The sequence below is a fragment of the Channa argus genome, chromosome 6 (assembly GCF_033026475.1).
Source record: "Channa argus isolate prfri chromosome 6, Channa argus male v1.0, whole genome shotgun sequence".
NCBI lineage: Eukaryota > Metazoa > Chordata > Actinopteri > Anabantiformes > Channidae > Channa > Channa argus.
The window spans coordinates 5,794,983-5,815,524 of NC_090202.1; the positions used below are offsets into that span (position 1 = coordinate 5,794,983).

General features: G+C 38.7%; 1 protein-coding gene across 1 annotated transcript; it reads right to left on the reverse strand.

Moving 5' to 3' along the window:
• Positions 1-11,710: 11,710 nt before the first annotated feature.
• On the reverse strand, positions 11,711-20,241 carry slc47a3 (solute carrier family 47 member 3). The gene is made up of 17 exons (XM_067508524.1): positions 19,925-20,241; positions 19,707-19,808; positions 19,547-19,615; positions 19,322-19,470; positions 19,203-19,245; positions 18,542-18,586; positions 17,440-17,537; positions 17,274-17,371; positions 15,661-15,774; positions 15,506-15,573; positions 15,314-15,422; positions 15,067-15,142; positions 14,737-14,806; positions 14,505-14,637; positions 14,266-14,360; positions 14,141-14,183; positions 11,711-13,384 (listed from the first exon to the last, which is right to left on the reverse strand). Exons 1-17 carry the CDS (start codon positions 20,057-20,059, stop codon positions 13,188-13,190), a joined length of 1,644 nt encoding a protein of 547 aa, XP_067364625.1. The 5' UTR covers positions 20,060-20,241; the 3' UTR covers positions 11,711-13,187.
• Between the last annotated feature and the right edge of the window lie 301 nt (positions 20,242-20,542).

Consider the following 20,542-nt stretch of genomic DNA (forward strand, 5'->3'; position numbering starts at 1 on the left):
CCAATTGTTTATATTAGGTTATTAAAAACAAATGTTAAATGTTAAAATTATTTGTTAAGTAACTGTGTATCTTCATTTCTTCTGCTATTATTATAATGCCATCTTTTTAAATAAGATTTTCAAAGTGATAATCTTTTTCAGTATTTATCTATTTGCGCAAATACCTAATTTGCCACAGCTGTAAAGTGCTGGAAAAGCTTGAAAACTGATCTTGAAAGTGCTTAAAGAAAGTACTTAAAATCTTAACTTTTCAAAGGTGTGTGAACCAAATTGCATCAATGCAGCAGGTTTTTCTTGATCCTTTTTACCTGAATATAGAATATTTATTCTACACACAGGTTTGTAGAATGATTATTAGTGTTCATATTTAATCATAAAACGTAACATTATGACCACCTGCACAATTTAAGAACACTGTTGTTTTGAAGATGCATAACATGAAGTTTAACATTTTTTTAAAAAATGTGTACAAAACAAAGGACAGATTTTAGAGGAAGAATTTTAAATACTAACTAAATACTAAGTATTTTTGTGGTTTCCTTAATGTAAAGGGTAGAGCTTTGTATTCTATTCACCGTTTTCTGTTGTTACAGGCTGCAACATTAGGAATATGTAAAGCCGTTTACATTACATTACTACATTAAGAGATTGTGTATTCAAAGAACATAACATGATCTGATACTGATGCTCGCCAAAATTAGAATGTCCCTTATTTACAATATTATTCTATGTCAAACTCACACCACTGTTTTCTTTTCCCGTTGACATTAATTCCCATACACACTATTTGTGTCTTACATCATATCACTATCACTATCATACTGTCTCAGGCACATATCATTATAGTCATTTAAATGCATGAGCAATACTTTTTTTATTCACACCTCTCTTCTATCTTGCATATGCTACTTTATGGAGTGTTAGGGTGTCTATGAGTAAGCATGGTAATGTCTTTATGTTGGAGTCAAAGTGTGTGTACATAATTGTGTACGCAATTTTGATTTATTGCTGGTTCTGTCAAATTATTTCTTACTCTACTGCCTGGATCTCAGGGTTTGGCTGGTATTTTAGTACAGCCAAATAGTAGTACAATTTAAAATGTACATTTACAAAAATCTAAGTCAAGGAGAAAACATCAAAGAAGAAGTGTTTACATTTCAAAAGATGCAAGTGCGAGAAAGAGCAGAAAGAAAGTTGCAGAGACCAGTGAAGGGAACTACTTCGGATGGAGGCACGTGAGGTTAAGGTGGAATGTTACGTGTGGTGGGAGAATGTGAAGGTCTAGGGATGAAGACTGACTGTAAAATCCCAGTGAAAATAATGTGCACACTAACGCAAATATATTTGCATTCATTTGGTGGAAGAAGCTCCGTGTAACAAGGGGATGTACAGTATTTATGACCTTGTTATCCAGTGTGGAGTTTCACCTCTGCATGAGGAAGTCTCTCTCTCCCTCTGCAGGCTAGTCTGTAGAACCGCTGCAGTTGGGCTCCAACATGAAATTGGACATTTTCATTGGACACATGCTGCATTGCATTATCTCTGGACACACCTTCTACAGCACTCTCATCTTCAAGCTGAACTGTGAGGAGCTGTTGAGACAAAATGTGCTTGTCACTGGAATGTAAGTAATTCAAAAGACAGTTTAGTTGTATATTTTGTTTTTTTAAGAACAGCTGCTATGTCTGCCATTGGACAGACAGTGCATAACGGGAGGTGGTTTATACTTCAAACTACCATTTATTAATCTACATTTTTTTTTTATCAATTTGTTCTTGATGAAATTTTCACCACTACTCTGGTGCAAAACTATGAGTCAGCTTGACCTTGAAAGTCCAAGGCACACGATGTGTTTCTTTTTCATTGAGTTATTCTTGTTTGACTGTATGTGGCTGTGAACTAAGTATATGTGCATGGGAAAAAAAACTGTATGAATGTGTAATATTTTGCACAATTTTGTCTCAATCTTAATTGATAATTAATAGATCTTCACAGGGCCCCTCTTCTGCATCCCGACTGGTGCTCTACACTGAGCAACCAGGCCCCCAATTGGATTTGGTAGTAGTACTTTGGTTTCTATCCTTTGCTGAAATGGAAACCCCTGTACTTTTTTCACCCTTAGGTCAGTTTGTGGGTTGAGTAAAAACAGCCATGGGACACGGTGTTAGCTTGGATTCACTGTTCATGTATTGGTTTCCTTACTGACTAATTCATGTGTTTGAAATAATATGTTTTTCCCTCCTGAAAATCTTTTCCGGAGTTGTCAGGAGTCTCCCTCTTTTAAAGGTTTGTAAGCCCTTTAGGATTGAAAACAGTGATGTTTGGAGGTCTTTGGATTATGTACCCACTGCAAAGAGGGGCACAGTTGGTCCAAAACATCTCGACTCCAGACTTGAGATTAACATTTAACAAACAAAACAATTTTTTTGAGGTGGTGGTATTATCTGTCCACTGTTGTCAATCAGCAAGTCATTTTATATATATTTTACTCCCTTGGGCTGCAGCTACATCCATTATTCACCAGTTCTCTCATCTCCGCTCTCAGGTTTTGCCACGTACACATCATTGGAGCCTGAATTCATGCTGTTAGGTTTTGTCAAAGCCTGGCTGCTGTAACTAACAAACATCAGATGTTGGTCTCTTTGCAAACAAGTTGAGAAGATCAGTGGCAGCAGCTAGAGAGAAACAAGCAACAGCAGACTCTCTCCAGCAATACGTATAAACACTCCATTAAAGATCTCCAATCTCAGTGGCCTAATTATAAAGCACCCATATGGCAAGTACCTCCAAGGGGTGAGTCGTGGGATTGGTGGCCTCATTTTGACCATACTACATTAAGTTGGTGGCCACGCTTACTTTAGAGGTTATTGCCTTTGCTTACATTCCCGCTTCTTTCCAATGTCTGTCTAAATTAGTTTTTCTTCGGTCACCTTCAAGCTGAAAATATCAGGATTATGGTTAGGGTGGACCCCAAGTGAGGAGACTGTGCGAGTGAATGAACTAACAAAAGGCTTTTATTGATTAGAACTCAGTGACAAAAACAGAAAATCGCTCCTAACAGGAGGGTATAAAGGAAACAGGCTCACAGCAGGTTATAGAATTAACACAAACACAAAACAACAAATGAAATGAGACACGGAGGTGAAACATGAACTACTGAACCTGGATGAACACTCGGGGAAAAGGTTGAGGAAACTAAAAACACACCAAAAAACAGAAACACACCAAACCTCAGACCAAAAGCTGCAAGAAAACAGAGTCCAACATACAGGGGTCAGGATTTCTACAATCAAGTAAACCAAGAGTTCAGCATGCAGGCTGGAAGTAAGATGACAACAAAGATCTGGCAGGGAAGAGTGGGGAAGACTGGACTTAAATAGTGAAAGGAACAGGCGCAAACAATGAGGGACAACAAGGGTAAAGTTAAGGAACAGAACTAGGCGCAGGAAGTGGGGAGAAGAGGCCACAAAATACAAGTCCAGAGAGAGGAAGTGTGTCGGATCATGACAGAAAACTGGGAATCGAGTGGCAACTTTTGTTACATACATGAGTGAAGACATACTTTAAGCATCATCTGACTCTGTGTGGCCCTGACAGCAGACAGAGGTTCTTGGGCAGGTCCCGGTTTTAGGTTTAAATTAAAAACAAAGCAGTCAGGGCTTGGCCATAAGTGCTGAAAGACTTTGGGTGACAAACCCTGGATAAATGGCACCTTTAATGATGTCTCAGATTTCCATCATGAGTCTGCTTCTATAATTATACTTAAATTTGCATTTTCAGATCCACTGAAACAGTTTTTAAACTGTGTTTTGCAAACACATTATTGTTATAATTAATATAATACAATATAAAGTAGACCTTTACAACACGTAAACACAAGACACGTCTTCTTCCTGTTGTGGAGGTAAACACACTGCAAATGTCACAGAGGAGCTAAAAGCAGCTTTGTGTGCTTCGTCTTCATGTGATTTATGCCTCATGTTTTTAACTTCCCTCACATTCCCTGAGAAAGGGTCAGATCATTCCTGGGGTTTAACCCTTTTTACTGTACTGACATCACACTGATACGAAGGATCCGCTCAAGGCATATTTACACTTCAAATACAAATTTGATAAACAGATTTGGATTAAAGCTGCATTGCAAGTTTAAAAAAAATGGCCATTTGAAAGCTATTATTTAATGGTTAATCTATTTTTATTTTGACAATTTCGGGTCAATCAACAAAATCTGTATAAATAAAGATGCCGCTTTACTAATCACCAGTAATCAGCTGTCACTCAGTTGTATTAGTGAGTACAATCCCCTATTGACTCTCTCTGCTACCGCCATGCCCAGGTTTGATGCCATGCGTAAGTGCCTATTGCTCCATGTGACTTTCTACCTGTGACACTCAGGCCACTGTAAGCAACTTTGATGATTGTGCCGAGCGTCACGGACTCCCTCAGTATCACCTAGTGCAGGTGCTCACTGAAAGGGATTTTGGATATTGTTGTATGTTGTCACCAAGGGGAGGTGACCAAGAGGATTTTGGAGTTCTGTTTCTCGCCGGGGACTGGAGATCACTCATGGCTACGCCCCACGCACACACTGCTAGGACCAGCACTTCACTCCTCCCCGTAAGATCCTTACCTCCCTTCCAGGCTCAGCTCGTTTCCTCAAGCACTATAGTAAGTCTCGTTTTTGCTCCAGACTCCATTTCCCACAAGTCAGTGTTAAGCACTCATCTGTTTTTCCTCCCTCATAGACTGGAGATCAGCGCCACCTAGCGAGTCGGAGGGCTTAACACTTCGACATCCTGCTTTGATAACAATAACTTTCTTTAATAAAACTAACACTGAGTCATGTCAAGCATCTTATTGGGTCCAACCCTAAAAACTAGTCCCATTACAGTTTTTTTTTTTAATTAGAACAAATCATATGAAAGGGTGATAATAAAAACTTGGAATAAATGTATCTTGCATATGAAAGAACCTAATAAAATTAGTGTGTATAATTCATTATAGTTGTGCAGAGGTTCATATTGAAAATGAAATCTTAATCTGCACAAATTAGTTATAGTTGTGCAAAAGTTCTTACGACCTCTTGATTCTTTTGTGTGTTGAAACATAATTGAAAATCATCTTATCATAGTCATTTTACAGAGTTTTTACTTTTTTCAGTAGTTTTTTTTGCATAAGGGTAAATCAAACATTACTAAATTTATCACCCTTTTTATTTTTTTTGGCCATCAATATACATCCATATACATTTAAATTCCCTAATGGAAAAAAAATGGTGAACCCTTTTTTTAAGAAACATTTACAACTTGTAATGTGACAACACACATTACAATGTTTTGTTAGTAAACAAACATATTCACAGGTAAAACACAAATAAATATTGCAAACACACGTAAAAAATACACATTATAATTACTTACATTATTTGTTTTATTAGTAATAACACTAAGTTAATTTAACAGTCAAAATTAATAATTACATAAAACATGCAGCAGTGTTTTAAAAATATAAGAAATGCATGTTTGTATACTACACATATTTTTACAATGTTTTCTTAGTAACAATACCATATGAAGTGACTTTTACACTCAAAATGTATGATTACATAATAGTTAATGCCTGTGATTATACTGTTTTATTATAATAGTCAGTACAATAATGTTACAGTCAGGGGCGGCTATAGCTCAGTTGGTAAAGGCCACAGGGTGAGTGGTTCGATCCCCGGCCCTGGCTATATGTCGAAGTATCCCTGGGCAAGACAATGAACCCCTACAGCCTATTCCCCTCCCCAGCAGTGCTACTCCAACCCCGGTAGAAATTGGGGAGGGTTGCGTCAGGAAGGGCATCCGGTGTAAAAACTGTGCCAAATCAACATGTAGACAATGATCCGCTGTGGCGACCCTGAACTCACGGGATAAGAAAGGAGAGTAGTAGTTGTACAATAATGTTACAGTCAAAATTACAAAAATATGCAAGGCCATATATTGTCAATGTTTGACTGTATTACATTAACATTTTTACAATTCGTTAGAAAAAAACATTTTTTATTAATATTCTGATCATGAGCACTGGCTGACTTTTCTATCTTCCTGCGCCAATGTCGCCCCTACCTCGACAAGGTTTTGGTTAAAAAAAAACAAAAAAAACTCTTATTTTATACTCAAAACACATAATAAAAATGTGTGACTGTACATGTTATGTAGGTAGCATTATTTTACAACAGTTAAATATTTTTTGTCGCATCCATATCTTATGGATAAAAAAACTGAGCTTTAAATTTAAAGCTTTTAATTTTTAAAAATACAATTAAAACTTGTAACTTAATAGCAAATTTATTTTTGACTGTTTTGTTTTTATCCTCTTACAATTGATTTATATTGTTTTTGAAGTAATGTTTCTCTGTTAGCAATTTGGGAATTTTTTAAAAAATGACAAACTCTGTGCAGTATAATTACATCTGGTTTCTGACATTGTGACTTATGTCCTACTTTCTCTTATTTCTATAGGAGCCTCGTCCAGCCGATTGGATTGCAGCTGTGACCATACGTTTCGTTGCCTTATCCTCTGTTACACCGGTAACACCGAACATTTTGCTTTAGCCATGTTGTGGTGCATTCATATAATGGATGTTTATAATTTTGCAATCTTTTTTTAAATTTTTTTTTTTTTTTTTAGTATTAGGCAAATGCAACTTCAGACAAACAAAAAAATAATAATACATATATCAGTTAATTATGATTTCACAAAAATGAAGCCAAACAGAAAAACAGTGGGGATTACCCAGTACCCCCTTACTGCTTCCATTGTGTTTAAAAGGGGAAGTTGCTCCCAGGTGCTGTTGTTTATCAGCCTTTGATCAATTGATGATCTGCAGACCTCTTAAAAAGTAGAACAGAACAGATCCTACAGGCCTAGCTGAGCATGTTCAATTTTAAAATGCATGACAGCACAATTAGGAGACGGAACAAGTACAGTTTGTTTGATTCACAAAACTTCATCTGAACATACGAGACTTCTGGAACGATGTCCTATGGACAGATTAGACCAAAATGGGGTTGTTTGGCCTTAAGGCCTGATGCAATGTTGGTAAAAACACAACGCAGCATTTCCGTAAAAACACCTCATACGCTACAGGAGTGATAATGATTGGGCTTGTTTTGCAGTGGGCACATTGCAGTCACTGAGTCGACCCTACCTACCTACCCGCCTCTGTTCAGTATTAGGTTATTTGATTATTCTTTTTGCTTCTCTGTTGACTTATTATAGTGTGCGCTTTTTGTCCTCCATTTTCTGTTTCCTTTACTGGCATGACTTTACTGCATTATTGTAATAAAATCACTTCACCATCATACCTCCACTCCTTGTCTCCTAACTTGGGTCCTATTGGTGACTAAATTGTCTGCGTATGAGTGAATGTTTTGTGACAGACTAGAGACAGGTCCAGGCTGTACCCTGCTTCTCGAATGGGAGTAAGATGACGGATGGTTGGAAATTCTCAAGAAACCAAATTAAATCCGAAGGCTCAAAGAAACAAAACATCCATAAACAGAGAGAAAAATGGTTCCTAACGTCACAGCATTTGTTTAAAGAAAATTACAAAGTAAATGCCAGTTTTTTGAAAATGTAATATATTTAACTAATAAAAATGCTAAATAATGTGCATGTTGTAAACTTTAAACACAACATTCATAATTGTGTGGTTGTGAATAAATTGGAAACAATTTCTGATTGACTTTGCATTTAATAACATGTTAAAAATATATTTTTTACCCACCACTAATAAAATGCACAGAGCCATCAAAGCCCAGAATGTTCACATCATAGTCATATGATCATGTCAGAATGTTTATATGAATATTGTTGTACTCTCCAAAATGTTATTGTGTTAATTTGCACTCACAATTAGTCACAATTCACTAACTAAAGTTTGCAGATGCAAGGACCCATGAAGGAAGGTTCTCAGGCGCACAGCCAAAGATGACAATTCTAATGTGGACAGACAAAAACCAAGGAGTCACCTCCCAAAGCACAGGGGCAAAAATGTCTATTGTTGCAAAGAAATTTTTTATAAAACCCAAGAAATAAAATGCCTACAATTTCCTACTTCTAAACCCAGACAAACCTGAAGTCATAGTATTTGGGCCTAAAAATCTGAAAAATATGCTGTCCAACAATATCATTACTCTTGATGGCATAACCCTGGCCCCCGGTATTACTGCATGAAACCTCTGAGTTGTTTTTGACCAGTATTTGTCCTGTACCCTCACATATAAAAACTGATCTCTAGAACAGCCATGTTCCACCAACATTGCTAAATTAGGAGCATCCTATGTCAAAGTGAGGCCCAAAAAGTAGTCCATCCATTTGTTACTTCTAGGTCCCTACTTTTTGGATACCACAGTAACTCCCTAAAAAACCTTCAATTAAAGTTGAATTGAGTTAAAATTGAATTGAAATTTAGTTACTACTGCCATGACACTGTCCCACATGTTGGACACTACAAATGGCTACGCAAAATGCTTTTTGTTTTTTGCTTGTTTTTCTGTGTTAGAGTAAGAGGGACCATCAGAGCTGGGTAAAAAAATGTAATTGCTGTCATTTTTAATTGTCTTTTCTCCAGTATATTTCTCACCTCAGGCATCAGTTGAGTTCCTGCATGATCAGTCCTTGAGCCCTAAACACAATTGTTTATGGCAAACACCTCCATCAAGTTGCCACTGCTTGACGCATATAGGGATTTCAGGGAGAGCATGGACTTTGCATTAGGTAACACAGAGGGTTTTGTCTGCATTTACATGAACTTAAGTAACTGCGATCAGCTTTCTTGGGTAATTGGCGAAGAATGTTCACATGCTCTTGCACAAACCTGGTTACTGGAAATCTGCAAATACAGAGAAATTTCTTTATTACCTCTTATCCTTAACCTCAGGGTATTTAAACCCCTACTCCTTTTACATACATTAAAATACAAAACAGAAAATTATAAAATGTCACCATCATCATCACCATCATAATGAGCAGCAGCCTGCTTCCCACACCTGCTTAACATTTCTCTCTAAATCAGTTTGCTGCTTCTCTCATTGCCTGCTGCTCCTCCATTGCCACCACCTCTGCATAAGTGCTAGTGTCTACCTGTCACATTAGGTGCATGTAAATACACTAATTGTTTGAAGTATTATTTTGTTTGAAGTAATTGTTTGAAGTATTAGGAATGTGTTAGACAAGTGTTTTATTTTTTTATTTAATGTTCAGAAAATGCTTATTACATTTATTGCACATTTATTTATTGAAAATACTACTGAGATTATACAGCGATACATTGTTGGTATTTTACAACAGATGCATCCTTAGGCTGTTTCAACACACTTCTGATTTTACATTTCTTTATAATCAGAAGCCGAATCGATTTATTGGCCATGTATGCTAATACTTACAAGAAATTTGCTTTGGTCATTGGTTGTTCTCAAGTACACGCTCAAGAAGTGACAATACAGACAACATGAAAATTACAAATAACATACATTAGTGGAAAAAAACTAAAGACAATCTAAGAATGGCCTAAAAAAAATTGACAGCTGCAGTGTGTGTGGCAGTTCCAACACTATTACTTGTGTAATTGTGCGTGTGCGTGTTTATGTGTGGGCATGTAGTGATTAAGTGTTAGTGTGTCCAGTGTATACAGTAGCATGGATCAGCGGTTATGTATCAGTAAGCTGTTAATGAGTGTTATGGGCTGAGGAAATAAACTGTTCTGTTGTCTGGTGGTTTTGATAGAAAGGGCTCTGTAGCACCTGGCAGAGGTGAGAAGCTGAAAGAAGTTGTGCCCAGGATTAAAGGGTCAGTGGTGATTTTCTTTGCCTTCGTCCTGGCTCCCGGAGAGTGGACGGGAGCACCAACGATTCTTTCTGCAGTTCTTACAGTCCGTTGCAGTCTGTTCGGTGGCTGCTGCAAACGACAGACTCAATGATAGCAGTGTAAAGCTGAATCAGCAGCTCTTATTGCAGGTCGAACTCATCACAGGAAATATGTCCGCTCCTGTATTTGATGAAGGTAACTTTTCACATCCTTACCTGCTGTGCTCTGTTGGTGAGGAAGCTGGTGTTCCACCGACAGACAAAAGGGGGACACATAGAGCTGGGAAAGTTTGGAGGATGGTGTTGAGCTGAACACTCAAACAAAAGCTGTGCATATATCCCAGGGCTGTTCAGGATGTAATGCAGTCCAATGTTAACTATATCGTTTGCTGACATGTTTGCCCTGTGGGCAAACTGCAGGTAGTCTAGCAGGGGCCCTGTGAGGTTTTTCACACTAGTTCGAAAGAATTTCTTAACCAAAAACATCAAAGCGATTGGCCTGTAGTCATTTATCACTGTGATAATAGCTTTCTTACGGGGTGGAATTCTGGTTGAATGTTTAAAGGTTGATTGTTGGAGAGTCAGTTAAAGACTGGGGCCAATTGGTCAACACAGGCAATAGACAGGAGGGGTTGACCTTATCTGGGCCAGCAGACTACCTGGGTTTCTGTCTGTGGAAGACTCTGCTCACCTCCTATTCAGATATCCTGAGGGTATCCAGGGTGTCTCGGGGGGAGTTGGTGGGGTGAATACTATCTGAGTGTCTGGAGGGGTGTGATGGCATGTGTATGCAGTCCTGGTGTCTGGAGGAGGAGGTGGGGGAGAGAGTGCACCTTACGTGTATTGAGGTGGAAGTATGGGGGTGAATACAGGTGAGGTGGTAGTTATAGTGAGGGGTCTCTTGGATTCTCTTTGCCACCTTGAACTCCTTTGTCTGTGAATTTCTGGCCTGCCTGCAGAGGAGTATGTCCCCACTTCCATAACCTTCCTCTTTAGTCCTGCAAAGGTGTCAGAATTTAGCTGTAAACAATGGCGTGTTGCTGCTATTGTTGATGTGCAATAGGTCTTGGTCGGCACATGCATGTCCTCAAATGAATTGACACATAATGTCACAGTGCATCTTGTTAACACCGTGACATCTGTACACCAACCTTCCTTGCTGTAAAAGATTCACCTCCTCTCATTTTCCCTAATAGCTTTGTTACACTGTCCGCCCTGTGCAAGAGAAAGCCCAGCAGCTGCAGTGGCAATCAACTTTATTTTGCAATATATTGACTAATTCTGACTGAGTGGTTGGAAGATTATTTTTGAGCATAAATGCACAGTAATGCAAAGAAAAGGCATCTTGCTAAAAAACCATAAGTGTGCTAGACATTTGCTCCACTGTTCCCTGATTAACTTTAATACCGCTCCTTCTCCTCCCCTGTGTAGATAATCCATGGTTGTTGGACTGATTTCGGAACTCTGCTGCCGGCCTTTGGATTCTCGGCAGGTAGATGTAGTAGAGACAAAAAAAGATGGGGTTCATCCAGTATGGAATCCAGTTTGCCCTCATTTTCATTGAAGGTAAACAGTTTGCTGAAACGGAATGATGCAAAACTGATTCTGTTCTGCCCACATTTGATCTATTCTCTGTTTGTGGCCTGTTTAACATCCTTCCCTCTAGCATATATCGGGCAATGCCCGTGTTCTCCATGCCGCGGCCACAGCATATTATTAAGGGAAGTTCAAAGCTTTGTAAACCAGTACTAAACAGTTGCAAAAAAAACTCGATGCCTTGATGGTCCGACTACAGCGATCATACATCCATGACAGAACATCCTCCACCTCGTGAGTTTATGGTTTCCAGCAACATGGAACCATAAACGAAGGGGTGGGTGACATTGAGAAACTAATTTCTTGTTGAAGAATTTTTAATGTATATGAAACCAAGGAAATATTGTATCTGAATTTGCTGTGGACAATTAAATACTAATTATTTTTGTGATGTAAAGCCGTTACTGTACAGTTTGTGTATTTAAAGAACATAACTTGATCTAATAACCCGTGAAAAACACACCATAATTGTTTGGGAATTTCAACATTGTAAAATCTGTGTCGAACTGCACAGTGCTGGCAGAAAGCCCGTCCAACTGGGTCGAGCTGTTGCAACTCTAGTGCGGCTAGCAGTGTCCACAGACTTTGTTTTTTAGTGTGCAAGCCAATCAGGAAATGAGGATTTAAACTACCCTCCTGTTTAATCAAACTAACTTCCTTTTCAGTCATACTCTCACACAGACACTTCACTCTGACATAAACCAACTTAATTTCTTAAGCACACAATAAGTAGCTTGACAATACAAACAATAGCTTTGCATAAATAACTGGTCTTTTTTTCTTGCTGCAGGGTTTTGGCTACGACTGCTTGTTAGTGTCATTATACACCTACGTCGCTGTCATCTTTAAGCTGAACCGGTAGAACATGCCAGGAGGTAAAAAGCTGCTGAGACAAATATTGGTTGTCATTTGTTGAAAATTTAGGTTTTTGTTTCTGCTTCTTTGCAGGCTGTGAAAAAAGTCTGTCACTTTGACTGGTATTACTGTGTAACTGAATGTAAGTGATGTACACTTTAAACTGCCAATTATTAATCTGCATTTCTCTTATCATTTGCATGAGTTTATAAATATGTCTGATTTACATAGAATTTAGCAAAATACAATAATATAATATAATTTCTTCTCCCAAGTCAGTGGATGGCAAGTTGTCTGTGAATACAAAAAAACCATCATGGGAACCCGGAGAGCCAGGGTGGACATGTGGTCCCGCAGCTGAAAGATTATCGTCTCCCTATTACCCAGCTGATAGTCTGGCAAAGCTTTACTGTGTACTTAGCTGTTTTTCTTCTGGCTGTTGGAGCAAGTGTGCACATCCTTGTTCGCTTCCCAGAGGCTCTGTCTTCAGGGCTCAACTCTACTCAAGACTGGATTAACACTACCTGATTATTAATGATCCTGATTAAATTTTCACCACTGCTCTGGTGGAAAAATTAAGAGTCAGACTGACCATGGAAATCCACAACAGAAGGCGTGTTTCTTTTTAATTGAATCAAAATTGTTTGGCAGTGTGGGTGTGAACTAAAATGCAGTGGAACAATCAAAATGAATGTGTAATATTTTGCAGTCACAACTCATTGATCATCCATAGATCATCAAAGCATCTCCAGCATCTGCTTCTTGCTCATTTGCACTAGGGCCCCTCTTCTGTCCTACTTTGACATCCTGCAGTCCACACTGGTACATCACACTTAGCATGAGTGCAGTACTCCACTGGGAAACAATGATCTTTGCTCAGGTTCATGTTACCAAATTAGTGAGAACCACGTTCAGAATGATTCCAGCAGCAAGGATGAATAGCATGGCAGCCAGAGCCAGGCCCCTATGCAGGACCAGAGTCCTGTATGAGAGCTCCTCCTTTACTGTCCCTGCTGGTTCTGCCTCAGTGTCCACCAGTTCCATGGTGTCTGACTGGCCTTGGGAGTTCTCTGGCTCATCTGGTCAAACATAGGCAAATATCACGTTTTAACTTCAAAGTTTCTGATATTTTTGTAAAAAAAATATTTTACATGTAGAGGTGGTTCTAAAGTTTTGCCGACTCTATTTAGGTGACCAAAACATTAGAACCACCTCTTCTTATAATGAACTCCAGTGCAACTCAACTCACCACTTTGACCTCAATGATAAACACATAGTAGAATTATCACCTTTTTTGACAGTTTAAAACTTAAAACTGAGAAATTATAACCTTGTCAAAGTAGAATCTAATGCAGAGCCACTCTTTGGGATTGCATCAAATTGCACAGGTGGTCATAATGTTATGCCTGATTGGTGTATGGTCCCTGGTTCCAATCTACCTGCCGGCTGTGTGGAACTTGCATGTCTTCCCTGTGCTTGTGTCGGTTTCCTCTGATTTCCTCCCACAGTCAAAAGACATGCATGGTAGGTTAATTGGTGACTATAAGCGGCCCTTAGGTGTGAATATGACTGTGAATGGTTGTCAGTCTGTGTAAGCCTAAGATGGACGAGAGTCCTTTCCAGGGTGTAGCCCGCCTCTCTCCCAATGACAGCCCCCCACACCCCTGAACAGGATAAGAAGTTAAGATGATGGATGGGATGGCCTCCTTTTAAGCTCAGCAAGAGGCACTAATAAAAATGAATGTTGAATTCTCCAGAGAAAGAATTAATGATATCCCATTGTGAACAGGATATTTCTTAATAAAATGCTTTACTTGCTGCACAGTGTTTCTTACTTGTGTCAGTGGAGCTCCCACACACTCCTGCTCTAGTTTGAGCCTGCAAGAAAAACAATGTGCAAACAGTAACAGTAACAGCTTTAGGCAATTTAGAATAGGAAGATTTGCCTCTGAATACTAACCTCGACTGTAGCTTTCTTCCAATTCATTTTGACCATGTAGAAAGTCAGAAATGAGGACTGCAGAAACACACAGATAAACAGCCCTGTCCACAGACCTGTAATAGATGTGAGCCGCTTTGAAAAGACTAGTGGAAAAGCAGCCGGTAGTGACATGTGCCAATCTCTTGTTAACAAAGACCAGGCAGCATTTTGGTACACACATTTCAAGTCTAGAAAGCATCGCTGCGGGAAATTCTTACCCTTGATTCCTAATTTGGCTGCAAACATCAGTGGCACTCCAATTGGGAAACCAATGCCATAAAACCCCACAATGTTTAAAACAGCCCCAACTCTCTGTTTACCTGCACCTCGTATAATACCACCAGAGGCAGCCTAGTCACACACACACACACACACACACACACACAAGATTTGGTTATTTTTCACAAACAGAATCACGTAGTATATGGGTATGTCATCAGATATACTTACTGACACTGCATCTAGGAGGACAAATGGAGCATAGAAAGCCATAACATCAGCAACCCTCTCCCTGATTTGTCTGATCACAAAGAAAACAGTCAGAGAGGCAAACAGTGAGAAGAATATTAAATATGTGTGTCATTTTTAAGGTAATCACATCTCTAGTTAATATTTAAAAGAATAAACGGGCAAAGTTCACTGTTTTCTGTGTGACTTTCTGTGTGAAAAAAGTCATTGCTATCTCACTGTTATCGCTTCCACACTTGACACTTTGGAAAAAAACTTTTACAAAGAAACACGAAATATGGATACAAAACCACATGATAAAGACAAACTCACTCATCATATGTGAATACATAAGCGATGTGATCTTTCAGGCACCCAAAGAGAATGGCCAAAGATATCGACACTGACCCTATGACAAAAGAGTAAATGAGTTTTCATTCACAACACTTGTTCTATTACTTATTGCCAGGAGGAAATCACGTTACAGTACTTTATTTCTAGTAGTAGATTAACTTTAATTATGTTGATTTGAATCCAATTTTAGGATATTGCAGAGAAATTGTATTTATTGCTTACTGACCTGCACAGAACATTGTTAGCTTAGCAGACAGCTTGGCCTGCTCTGTGTTTCCAGCTCCCAAAGCATTTCCAACTCTGACACTGCCCGCAACACTGACACCCATTGGAAGCTAACAACAAAAATAATGTGTTAGCACGCGGTTTGACACAAGAGCAATTTGATGTTTATTTGATAAAAGATTGACAACTTCACCATGTAAGCAACATTTGACAGCCCGTATACAACTGATTGAGCTCCAAGTTCCACTTCACTTATCAGTCCTGGCAATGACAAGTAGCAGTTTGGTTTCAGACCAACTTTACTTCACACGGATGCTTTAAAAACCCCAAAGTGAACTGAAACGTTACCTGCCAGGAATCCTCCAATCTCATATGTCCACCACTCCACACACATCATGACCATGCTGGGGATGGCCAAATGGATGTATGAGCCCCAGTCCCGCAGGCACTCTTTAGACCAGCCTGTGTGGCCAAACGATGAATCGAAAGATTTATTAACGACTTACTCCGTTTATTTTAAGGTAAACTAAAGTGTGTGAATGCTTTTGTCTCAGATTACAGTTTGTTACAGTGTAGCAAATCCACAAATGAAACTAGAAGTGTGCTCAAAGTGTTGAATATGCAACTTTTTACAAAGTGATGTTGAAGCCTCCTATTACACAGACTTATGGAACAGCACTGGTAGCAGTGGAGAGAGTTTCACTTTCTGCACTAAAGGTTTTTAAGTAAGGTTCACCTTTACTGCCCAGTCTGTGAAATACATTAGTTTCTTTTTGATTTGTACGTTTTGCAGCAGTCTTGTTTATTTTATTTTATATTATGTTCCCCCTTGTTTGTTTCCCCCTTGGTTTCCAGTCTAAAGACATCCATGTTAGGTTAATTGGTGACTCTAAATTGCCCGTAGGTGTGAATGTGAGTGGAATGGTTGTCTGTCTTTTTGTGACTCAAATCAAATTTAATTAAAAGTATCTAAATTGTTATTTTGAATACTTGGTTGCAAATCATTTGCAGTCAGTGAGTGCCTGAAATGAGGAAGAAACGAGATAGACATCACCAGTTTCTTCCTTTGTAATGCTCTGAAAAGCAGCTGTCTTCTTATTCTGATTGTCCATATGCCATTTTGCCTTCAGCCCAGAGAAATGATAAAGAGCAAGCTTTCTTTCGAGATTCTTCTGGCCTTCACCTCAGTTGTTTTCCATTGTCGTTTAATGTTTCTGAGTTTACGAATACATTCCCTCCCATAAAATGGTAGAAACTTCTGCAAAAGCGAGTCAGCCGCCTGAATCCAATTCAGCAGGCATCTAATTTGCTGAAGGCAAAAAACACCCAAAACATGGAGGAGCTGAAGAAAACTGCACCAAAGATTATCTGTTTATCTCTGTGGGTTCAGGCGTCATTCAGCCTTTGATGGTCCATGAATAATAACGGATTATCCAAAATACTAAATACTAAGTCCAGGACTAAACTCTTAGAGCTATAATCAGCATTTATACACATTGTGATTGTTTCACTGCAAATAAACTGTGGTGTTGTACAGAGCTACAATAAAGTTTGTGTCACTGTCAAAATGTGTATGGACTTGACTGGGATTGTGTATAAAACTAAACCATAGTTTATGCTGTTAGGGTTTATGGAAAGAAATTCTTGTGGTGTAGAGGATGAAATGTTCTCCATGGAACAAGTCTCGGACAAAAGACCACCTCTGATCAACAACAGCCAGGTTAACCACATGACCTATAACTGCAGCTCTAATTCTACATTGCAATTCTCCCACATCCACCATAAACATTTCTGTCACCTCTTCAGAATTAGATTTTTTTTTTGCCAGGTGGGTGACAGCTTGATTTTATCACTCTGAACTTTATTCATTCATTCCTGTAAAGACTCATGCTGAGGGAAACCATTGAAATCCCTGATTATATGCAGGAACCCTTTGTTTTCAATTCAAAAGTTGCACTAACCTCCCCAAGTGTCCTTATGCAGACCTTTCCATATTATGTAACCATAGAGGGATCCAGCCATGGAAAAGTGGGAAATGGTGTTGGCAACAGCAGAACCACTGTAAAGATAATTTTAGTACTGATTGTGTGACTAGCAGTAAAGAGCAATGTGCAGTTCAATACTCACGCTACTCCCAGATTTAGTATGTGGAGAACAATGTAGTTGCTGAGAGCATTAACAAGATTGACCACAAAGCCTGTGATGACCTGTGGCCATATGATGCCCTACAAGAAACATGCCACATCTTATTTCTATTAGGATTTTGCAAAAAATCAACCCAAAGATAAATATAGCAGATGCACATAAGAGATTTAATGTGATAATGTAAAATCAAATTAAAGAGTGGCTTCGAACAATATTACAGGCCTTCAGAAGCAAAATTGACTGTACAGTAAAAAGCGTAAACCTTTCATGTCAATAATCCACCTGGACTTTTTTAGCTAAAGGTTTTACTGGTTTTAGAAAAAAATTCTATTTAAAAAAATGCTATTTAACTTGATTTTGTGGATGATAACATGAATTTATAAATCTAGTCCCGATTTTGTCTTCACACTTTGTTCCACATGTGCCTCAGGTTTTTACATTTTTAAAAATGTTCAGGTAAAAGTAATACTATTAAAATGTAGTCAACAATTTTCCTTTTAATTGGCTGAGGAAAGATGAGCTTAACATAATATAGAAATACTAAAGTAAAGTTCCTCAACACTGCAGTACAGTACTTGAGTAAATGTACTAATTTCCACTGCTGCCACACACACACTGACACACCAAGACCAGCAAAAAGCCTGACTGCTATAATCTGTGTAGTTTGCCATTTTTAGCTCTTTCTTAGCAATAGGTGACTAAGCTACACAGACATTTACATTTAGTCATTTAGCAGACGCTTTTATCCAAAGCCACTTACAAGTGAGGTACAAGGCAGCAAAAAGAAACAATATAATCCAGCTGTGCAGACCAAGACAGCAAATTATTACCCAATAGCTTATTCTTTGTGACCCTGAGCTCCAATCAACAGACAAACTGAGTAGTGTGGTTACACTGTCTGCGTCTACTGAAAAAGGCAAAACTTTTTGGGTCAGTATATAACTACCTTTGTTCATTCTGAATCATTTCTCAGTAGTGCGCATTGGCAAAGCACAGAGGAAAGTTGACTTGCCCGCGCGCGTAACGATTTCAGCATTTTTAACAGCACAAAGTCATTGATGACAACAATTTATAATGACTTTACCTGGTTTTGAAGATATCTAGTTTCCAATGAAAACATGAATGTTGCCTGTAAAGACAAGCCAGAAGACAAAAGACAGCAATCTCTGAGTTGCAAACGTGGACACAACAGGCAGGTGAAATATTTTAAGAAATGTTAAAAGGTCTAGGGCAGGGATATAAGACAGGGACAGTGGAAGCTGTGGTGTTCAGGTTTTAAAACTCCAGCCCGTGTCTTATCGTGCAGAACACTACTTTTTAGGTACTTTTAAGTACCGAAAACCAGCTCTCTTCTTCTAATGTACTTAGCCTCAGTGTGCCAGTACACACACTCATACACCCTCACACCTGCCTCTACTCTGTTTTGGTTGGTCTGTCAATGTCTCCACACACACACACACACACACACACACACACACACACACACACACACACACCTTCATTTGTGTTCAGTCTTGTACTTATTTAAACCCTCTACTCCATTCAGTCTTTGTCAGATTCTATGTCCCTTATGAGACTCGGAGCTCTTGTTTTTACTTGTGCTTCTATGTTCTCTCTGTTCACGATTAGTTCCCATAGCGTTGATCATGTTTAGTCTTGTAGTTTCTGGGGTGTTTAACTCATGTTCATTCATACACAAACTGTGATATTCTGAACTTGACTAGATAATAATTATACATACTCACAGGAAGTGCTGGCATAAAAATCTTCACATACATCTGAGCCAGCCTAGAGAGAGATACTTCATCAGAATGTATTTAAAATGGAGAAAGAGGAGAAGAGAGTGCATGGAAAGACAGCTCACCTGGCCACCTCTCGCTCCTGTCTGACAGCCAACAGAATAGGCTCTGTGTTAATAAGGATCGCCCAGCAGGGGAAACACGCCAGTAACAAAATGAGGATTGCCCTCTGCAGAATGACCCCAACTTTCATGAGGTTACCACTGCCAAAAGTCTAATAAAAAAAATTTGGTCTATCTTTATAACACTGTTGACAATATTTGCCTACTGAAACAGACATGGACTCATACCTGAGAAATGAGAGTGTCACATGCCGATGATAAACCAGAGCCAATAGATACACCTGTAACATTAATAACCTGAGGATATAACACAAACATCAGTGGATTTATACTGTGTCGTCCTGTAATTAAACTTTATCTTTGAGAACATAGTTATTATAGTACTTACTGCTATAGCCAAAGCCACCCCTGCCAGCTCCGTCTTCCCCAGATGACCACAGAAAATAGTGCTAACAAAACTCACTGCAAAAACCATGGTCTGGGACAAAATCTGATAAGAGACAACAAGACACAACAAGCAGTTTTTGTATATAACCCTTTTGTGTGTTAGATATGCTACCAGAAAATATCACTGAGTGACAGTACATTTAAATAAAGGCTACTTACCACGGGTCCAGCCATTTTAGACAATTCTTTTATTTCTGTCTTGAAACCAATTGGGACCCACCTGCGGATCCACTTTAACACAGCACATTTACTGCATGAAGAGAGCTCTGGTGAGCTTTGTGTGCAGTCCTCCATGTTTGAGTACACCGGTTGTTATATTCAGTGGGCTAATTTACCTTCAGCTCAGTCAAGTCTGTGTGGTCCAATGTGTGGAATGATGAAAGCTGTTGTAAATGTCTGTCACATGACATGCAATTGGTTTAAAGATATTTCATACTTTGGGATCTGTGATCAGTGTCCAATGTCTGCTGTGTGACAAGAGATCACCTGATCATGCTGAGTTAGGGATTAGTTGCAAATTAGTTGTTTACTAAAGTATTTTACAGGCTATTCATCAGTACCTGCTATATATACTGACTTGCAAAAAAGTTACCCTAACATTAAAAAAAAAAAAAAAAAAAAAACACAGTAGGGTGGATATACATACATACATTAGGAACTGGTGATGGAGGTGATTTTTATAGTGTATTGTATCATCACACATAAAGTTGTGTGAAAGTTGTTAAATTGACTCTACATAAAGTCATAAAGAAATGGTGACTTTATGCAGAGAGCCGA